The 9,082-nt window shown below is 33.3% G+C and overlaps 1 protein-coding gene across 1 annotated transcript in view; it reads right to left on the reverse strand.

Annotated features, from left to right (window-relative positions):
- SI (sucrase-isomaltase (alpha-glucosidase)) overlaps window positions 1-9,082 on the reverse strand; it is a 115,546-nt gene that overhangs the window by 93,606 nt on the left and 12,858 nt on the right. Inside the window, exons 10-12 of the mRNA XM_010840924.1 lie at window positions 7,798-7,929; window positions 7,592-7,711; window positions 5,647-5,760 (exon numbers count right to left, since the gene is read on the reverse strand). Of these exons, the coding sequence (XP_010839226.1) occupies window positions 5,647-5,760; window positions 7,592-7,711; window positions 7,798-7,929 (366 nt within the window). The remainder of the gene's footprint in view (window positions 1-5,646; window positions 5,761-7,591; window positions 7,712-7,797; window positions 7,930-9,082) is intronic.

Here is a 9,082-nt window from a genome sequence, read left to right on the forward strand (position 1 = left end):
TCCCCTGGAGAAGGGAATGGCAACCCACTTCTGTATTCTTGCCTGGAAAATCCCATGGACAGAGAAGCCTGGTGGGCTACAGTCCTGCTGCTGCTGCTAAGTCGCTTCAGTCGTATCCAACCCTGTGCGACCCCATAGATGGAAGCCCACCAGGCTCCCCCGTCCCTGGAATTCTCCAGGCAAGAACACTGGAGTGGGTTGCCATTTCCTTCTCCAATGCATGAAAGTGAAAAGTGAAAGTGAAGTTGCTCAGTCGTGTCCGACTCTTCACCACCCCATGGACTGCAGCCTACCAGGCTCCTCCGTCCATGGGATTTTCCAGGCAAGAGTACTGGAGTGGGGTGCCATTGCCTTCTCCGGGGCTACAGTCTATGGGGTTGCAAAGAGTCAGACACAACTGAGTGACTAACACAACTCCTACACTTTCATGAGACAGTGAGAATATAAAAAAGGTGAATAGCATTTTAGTAATCTAATAAAAATGGCTATGACCTTATTGAATCCCTGGAAGAGTTTCAGGGAAACCTAGGGCTGCTGGACCACATTATAAGAACCAGTTCTTTGTAAACTGAGGCCTCAATATTATCTTCCTGCTTACTAGTTCTATGTCCACAAACAGTTGAGTAAAATCTTTGGACTAAAAAAGATAATTCACATAAAATCATTTATAACATGCTCAAGAAATGTGTGTCTTTCTCCTTCTCTGTTAATATACCAGACTTCTACATATTTTTGAGTCTTATTTCCCACATCTCTACAGTATGTTGTTTCTGCTCTCACAAAGGTATCAAACTCAATCAGTTCCTTTGTTAATTTGGTTTTCCTCAGGGGACGCATATTCTCTTCATTACTCTTCCCTTCTTCAATCCACATGATGCTCAGATGGAATTAATGTAAGAAATTAAGGCCATTTAGGAAGAAGATATAATTTCTCATCTTGATACACATTTTTGTTTTCTTAAGAGCCACAAAGAAAAACAATTAAGTAGTTATTCTAACGTATACATTGGGGTTATTTTACTAAAATTACCTAATATATTCAATTTTGCTGTCATATGTCCAGTAGAATTAATACAAGGAGATACTATAGTTGAACAGGCAATAATTTTAGATAAACATAAATATTTTTTTCTTCTTGATTGCACAAATTGAATTAAATTTAAACATAGCATCAAGTACTGAAATTCATAAATGGAACTGAGTTGTATTATTTTAAATTTTGTCTTTTTCTAAAATATTTTATTAACTCTTGTATATAATATCACTGAAGAAATGCAAGAGCAAACATTTAACTCTGATATTAATGTTATTCTACTTGAACTGTGTATTTGTAACTTGCAATAAAATTGCAGCATTCACTCAAAATATACTTTATCTTATTCAATTTAAGAGTAAATAAAATAATTTAATATAGTATTATAATAAAATAACTTAAAATGAAATTTGATCATTTGTGTGATTTTAACTATATTCTATAGCAAATGGATAGCATTTAATATTTTATTATTTTTAATTAAAGTGTCTTATCTCTTTGGAAAGATTATATTATTAATAAGCTAAACTTATTACTCATAATTTGAAGGAATTGATTTGTATTTCTTTTAATGTATTTTGTATTTTTGTTCTTTCAGAATTCTGAAAATACTTTTCTCTAACATATTCAAATCATTTAAGTGATGTTACATTTATATAATGTCATGTAAGAAGTGATTTTGATTAGCATTTCAACATTAGAATCAGATTGAAAGTTTTGTAAGTTTTGAGGCAAAGAACTCAGTGAATTGATAGTAAGATGTATTCCTACAGATTTTCAGGTATTATTAAAATCATCTCAAGTCTAGTAATGACTATTTGTAGAAATTGGCAATGGCGTTTTTAGGGGTACTTTATAAAGTCCATTGAAAATTGTATAATAATCTGGTGATATTACATAACTTCACATTTAAACTAAATCTAAGTGAAGTGAAGTAAAATTGCTCAGACGTGTCTGACTTTTTGCGACCCTATGGACTTTAGCCTATGAGGCTTCCCTGTCCATGGGATTTTCCAGGCAAGAGTATGGGAGTGGTTGCCATTTCCTTCTCCAGAAGTCTAAATGAAAATGCCCTTATTTTCAAAGAAATTCAAATAATAAACTTTTTCTAAGAATCTTATGAAATGTCAAGAGAGCATATTCAATTAAGCCTTCAGTTATTTGGGATACTTTGAGCATGTTTGTATATATTTTCTTGATGAATTTTAAGTTTCCCAACACTATATATTAAATTATTAGACTTCTTAATGGGAAAACTCAAATGTTCAGATTTTAAAGAATAAAACCATAATAACAATGTGATTACAAAAATATGCCTATTTTTTCAGAAAAAAATGGAAATGTTCTTTGAATTTTAAAAATATTGACTGATACTTTTATTTTAAAATCACATTTTTAGTCTTAATTGTACCAAATGCAGTTGGCTCTTATTTCTAAAATATTAGATTACCTTAAGAATGACACAAAAAAGATAATTCAACTGTAATATATGCTTATATGCAAAAAATCTATTTTTCTGTTTCAATTAAGCTCATGATATTTTCTGAAGTGATTTTAACACTTAAAATTAAAAAGCATTAGCATTGAATCTAAATTAAAAATCTACCAAATTATAAAATTATACAAATATTTTAAAATTTGACATGAAAATAATTTTTCATGAGTTAAATAATACTCCTTTACTGTATATTCATTGTCAGAAAAAATAATTTGAATAAAATGAAAAAAGTAGAGAAACAACTAGCACTAGAATTTGGCAGTTATTTAGGAAAGAGCTGGAAACAGAATATCTACTACATAAACCAAATGTATGGTGGCGCTAAGAGTAAAGAACCTGCCTGTCAATGCAGGAGACTTAAGAAATCTGGGTTTGATCTCTGAGTTGGGAGGATGCCCTGGAGGAGGGTTTGGCAACCCATTCCATTAGTCTTGCCTGGAGAAGTCCATGGATGGAGGAGCTTGGAAGAGTACAGTCCACAGGGTTGCAAGGAGTTGTACAAGACTGAAGCAACTCAAAATACACAAGAACAGAGTATATATGAATATGGTGATCTTTGGAAGGAATGATGCTAAAGCTGAAACTCCAGTATCTTGCCCACCTCATGAGAAGAACTGACTCATTCGAAAACACTCTGATGCTGGGAGGGATTGGGGGCAGGAGGAGAAGGGGACGACAGAGGATGAGATGGCTGGATGGCATCACCGACTCAATGGAAGTTGAGTTTGAGTGAACTCCGGGAGTTGGTGATGGACAGGGAGGCCTGGAGTGCTGCGATTGATGGGGTTGCAAAGAGTTGGACACGACTGAGCGACTGAACTGAATGAGCTTTGAAATCATACTGGTCATCATTCTGTGTTTTTTTTTTTTTTTTTCCTTTTTGAATTAGTCAAAATGCTTCTGTGTTAGTGTCATAATTACTCTGACTTGCTCAGATGCTCTTCTTCCCATCCCTCCCTCTCTTTGGATATGAATCAAGTGTTTCATTCTTCAATAGACTTGGAAAATGGAGTATTTTCTCTTCATAGCTCAGTCAAATTCTCTTGCACTATGGCTAAATGCCATTTATACTTGTAACTCTGATGCAATGGACTCAAATTGTTTCCTATGCACTAAAAAGAAAGAAAGGAAGGAAGAAAAGAAGGAAGGGAAAGAAGGAGGGAAAAAGGAAACAAAGAAAGGAAAGAAGGCAAAAAGGCACTTCTAATTTAAATAAAGCAATTGAAATTGGAGCTAGAATTGAAAACAAAACTCAAGAGAAGTTTGCTTAATTTTATTATTATTATTATTTTTTTTTTGTCATTTCTACCAGCACTGAGTGTTGTGGATTCTATCAAGAATTGTGGCTAAAAAAGGAAATAAAGAAATGAGGTAGGATTGATGGTGACAAGTATGGTCAAGGATTCCCTACCCGGCTTTTTTCTTCACCTTAAGGAAAACTTAAATAGAATTAAGTGAAATAAATCATTAGCAAAAGAGATTTAAAAATATAGAAGGCAAACTGCACAGAAGAGAAAGAAAAATCCACATGGGATGACTGATTCTGACTGGAGTAAGAGCCACTTCATCAATTGAAGATGAAGAAAAAGAGGAGGGATTCTGGCTTTTATGGGTTGGGGTGGGAAGTGGAGACAGTTCATGTCATAGTCTTCCATTATCTCAATAAAGGAGAAAGAGAGGTCCTCTCTGTAGATAAGAGCTGTTAGTAAAATGGAGTATTCACTGGGGATAAATGGAAATTTAACTGGTAAAAAGACAAAAGAGAGGATTGCTTGATGACAGTATGTCTTATGAGTTTTGGGGTGAAATTGTAGTTATCTCACCAATAACTGTGTTGTGTGGAGCATCTGATAATTTGCAATGTTATTAAAAAGATAGAAAGTAAATCATGAAAATAAAATGCCAGCAGCTAGATATTATCATTGCAATCTCACTAATTTTCTGTCAAATAACTAAATGCCTCTCCATCTTCATTCTGTTATCATCATAAGGATTCTGAAGGTTATGCTAATCTTTTATCAACTCCATGTTTTCATGATGGTGAAAAATAAACACTTGTAATTGATTGGATAAATAAATGATTAGATGAATAATTTAATAATGACTGAATTAATAGTGAAAATTTCAGGAAAGTGGAGATGCTGTGACCTCAAAGGTCAAAAAATTTAGCTATACCCAGATATCTATTATTTTTCCTTCCAAAATTTTGTACAGCTGTAATAACTTTGTAAAACATGGCTGATGTTCTGTACCAAACTATTAGATTTTTTTTTTCCTGAAATACAGAGTTCTCAGATCACCAAGTAATTTAATTCCTCAAATGGACAGGCTCCTCTGTCCATTCAGGCAAGAATACTGGAGTGGGTTGCCATTTCCTTCTCCAGGTAATTTTCCCAACCCAGGAATCAGACCTGTGTCTCCTGCATTGCAGGCAGTTTCTTTACCACTGAGCCAACATGGAAGCCAAGTATCTTAAACAAAAGACACTAAATCATTGACTATAATCACTATTATTTTAAATCATAAACCTATCAGTAGGCATCAATAGCTACAGATATAAAAATTTTATCCAAAGAAACTTTTAAACATTACGGTTTCCCTTTAATAACTTTACCAGTAAACATACAATTTTGTCTATTTATTGTTGTCCTCTGTCTTGAGATAAAACACTTAACTTATTGCCAACATTGATTTGTTCTACTCATAACTTATTAAAAGAAAGTTTCTAAAGGATAAGAGCTTGTTCAAGCCCATGTTGCTGCAATTGCTTAACTACTGTAGCTATTAGTAAAAGTTTTTGAAGTTGCACTACAAATTTTGTTAAATGTTTTCAACTTAAATTATTAGTCATAAAAATAAAACCCCATTAGTTACAGAAATAAACTTTATTCTATAAAGAATATTATTAGATGATAAAAATCTCAATTAATAGTTCTTAGTTTTAGTTCTGACCCATGAACATGTCAGGTATGATATTTATATATTCTATAAAAAATATAACATTATTTTATGCTTAATACATTATAAAGTACATCTCATTGAACTTATATTTAATTTATGGAAAAATAATTCTATGTTCATTGTCCAAAATCACAAGTCTAAAATAACTACTTACAATCCAAAGTCCATCATAATTTACTTGTTGATGAAAAAGGTAGCATTCATTTGCCCACCATTCTATGCAGCTTGGATTTGTGAAATCAGGGTATACTGTTAATCCTGGCCATACCTAGAAAAACAGATTATTCCCATATATATAAATGTAAAAGAAAACATAAATAATGGAAATTCAGACTGAGTGAAGAGGAAGAGTAAAAATTCTTAAAGTTATGACATTGTACTTCTTTAGGTATATGTGATCCCTGAACCACCTACATTTACAATAATCTTAGGTCTGCTTGAAAGCACAGACATATTCACTGTGTGATAAGAGGAATTATATTAGTGCATTTCCAAAGGCATATGTTCCCAAGAAATTTAAGCTAAAAGGTTCTTTTTGTGTTTATTTATTTGTGTGTGTGTGTGCTTAGTCACTCAATTATGATGTTCTTGGGACTACTCCAACTGCTTTTAATTATTACTTCATTAAATCTTCACTAGAACTTTAGGAACTAGGTACTATTTTTATCATCACTTTACAGATGAGGTAAGTAGTATAATTAAACCCATTTTGCTGATGAAAGAAGTGATAAACAGAGGAGCTTTTCAAAATCACTTGCTAATAAGTAGTACAGAAGGAACCTTATATCCAATCACATATCCAAGCAGTCTCATATCCAATTCCATGCTATTAAACACTAGATGCCTCTTTATGATTTATGCTCCTTCATATTATTTTACTTACCATGTAAAATAATGACATTTAGTAAGATAAATTCAATTTCAGAGGTATTGAGACAAATAATATTGTTTTATATTCAAATTACGCATATTAGCGATCAGATCTGTCCATATTCAATAGAACAGGTCTTGGTAGTGGTTTAGATGCTAAGTTGTGTCTGACTCTTGTAACCCCATGGACTGTAGCCTACCAGGCTCCTCTGTCCATGGGATGCTCCAGGCAAGAATACTGGAGTGGGTTACCATTTCCTTCTCCAGAGGATCTTCCTGACCCAGGGATTGAACCTGGGACTCCTGTTTTGCAGGCAGATTCTTTACCAACTTAGCTACCAGGGAAGCCCTGGTATAGGTCTTAACAAAATGTATTTTTTAAGATATTAATGATATTAGGGGAGGAATATTGTTTTTTTTTTTTCCCTGATGGAGCTCATAATTAAGAACATTTTTATCAGAAATTTTAACTTTGGTGAATGTGATTAAATAAAAAGTGATGGTTAGTATAGTCTTTATTGTTGTAAATAAAGCTATAATAAATATGTTTCTATAAGTTGATATTTTCTGCTGTTTCATTTCCCTTGACTAAATTACAGCATTGGAATTATCAGGTCAACAATCTACACATTATGGGTTTTGATATGTCTTATAAAGCTGTCTCTAGAAGAATATTTATCTTGATTAAAAATTATGCCTTTGGGAATCGGGCATTTTCTTCACACTGCTCTTTATTAGTTCCATGATATGAGGAAAGTTAAAATTGGAAAAGGAAATTTAAACATTAAAGCCATCTCATATTGGCTTTTTTTCAAATGTAAAGTATTAAAAATAACTTTAATTATAGATATCTAATGATTTTATTGTAAAATCATTATACCATAAATGTACACCATAAATCTTATTATCCAACATGTAAGTACTAAATTTATACATGCAATTATTTTACATCAAATATGAGAATTGCTGTAATCAAGGTATTTATCATATTTGTATAAATAATTTCATTGCTTATCATTAAACATTATCTGCCTTCTTACAAGAACTGTTTTAGAGATAATTGGAATATTTACCCTAAAACTTCTCTATGCAATTAAAATAGCAAATCCAGATTTGAAAGCAAGCAAATTCTCTGAGACATGCACATACATACACAACACACACTCAGAAACACTTGTTGTACAATAGAAAATCCAAGCAACACAAATTTAATGAATATCATAATTTACCTCTCCAATAATTGCTGTAGTCCCATCTGACTCATTTACCCACACCTTTTGGGCAGTTCCCCTATCATAGGATTCATATGCTGCCCCATTCGCACGTTTCTCTATGGAAACTGCAGGGTCCTAATTAATAGAGAGAAGAAACTAGAAAATCAATTAATTTTCAAATGTGTAAATACTAAAAATTAATATATATGTTCAGTTATTACCAAGATGATGACGTATTTCTGCCCATGAGCATGCAAATCTTGAACAAATTCTGGGAGGCCGTTAAAGGTAACTTGATCATAAGTAAAGATTTTCTTGTCTTCCATATAGTCAATATCAGTGATTTGTGTATCCTAAAAATTATCAGAGTATATTTCAATAAACAGTACTGAAAGAATCCTTTAATCACATCAACCCTAAAGTCCAAAGAATTTCTATTATAAATTTAATGATTAAAAGGAAGAAAGCTGAGTACCGAAGAATTGATGCTTTTGAACTGTGGTGTTGGAGAAGACTCTTGAGAGTCCCTTGGACTGCAAGAAGATCCAACCAGTCCATTCTAGAAGAGATCAGCCCTGGGTGTTCTTTGGAAGGAATGATGCTAAAGCTGAAACTCCAGTACTTTGGCCACCTCACGCAAAGAGTTGACTCATTGGAAAAGACTCATGCTGGGAGGGATTGGGGGCAGGAGGAAAAGGGGGCAGGAGGAAAAGGGGATGACAGAGGATGAGATGGCTGGATGGCATCACCACCTAGATGGACGTGAGTGAGTGAACTCTGGGAGATGGTGATGGACAAGGAGGCCTGGCGTGCTACGATTCATGGGGTCACAAAGAGTTGGACATGACTGAGTGACTGAACTGAACTGAACTGAACTGAACTTAGATCTCTTTTATTTCACTAAAGACACAATGATATGGCTTATAAAGCTAGTTTTTCTAATCATTATTCACATTTGTTTAAGTGATGATCACTCAGTATGTATTATGTTATAAACACATGCATGTGTACATATATGGGCTTGTATAAAAAACAAAATCTTCACATTAAATAAAATACATAAAATTATATTACATTAAAAGTATACAAACTTTAAAAGTATATATAAAAAACAACATAATTTTGTTCATACTCCAACATGTGCTCTATTCTGGTATAACTCATAATCAGTCTCAAAATTCAGGTACACCTGGGCATTGTGTATCGACATAAAGTGTACTTCACCATTAATAAGCAGCTTAATAACCTATATCTGTTCAAGCTGGTTTTAGAAAAGGCAGAGGAACCAGAGATCAAATTGCCAACATCCACTGGATCATGGAAAAGGCAAGAAAGTTCCAGAAAAACATCTATTTCTGCTTTATTGACTATGCCAAAGCCTTTAACTGTGTGGATCACAATAAACTGTGGAAAATTCTGAAAGAGATGGGAATACCAGACCACTGATCTGCCTTTTGAGAAATTTTATGCAGGTCAGGAAGCAACAGTTAGAACTGGACATGGAAC

The sequence above is a fragment of the Bison bison genome, unplaced genomic scaffold (genome assembly GCF_000754665.1).
Source record: "Bison bison bison isolate TAMUID 2011002044 unplaced genomic scaffold, Bison_UMD1.0 scf7180017864149, whole genome shotgun sequence".
NCBI lineage: Eukaryota > Metazoa > Chordata > Mammalia > Artiodactyla > Bovidae > Bison > Bison bison.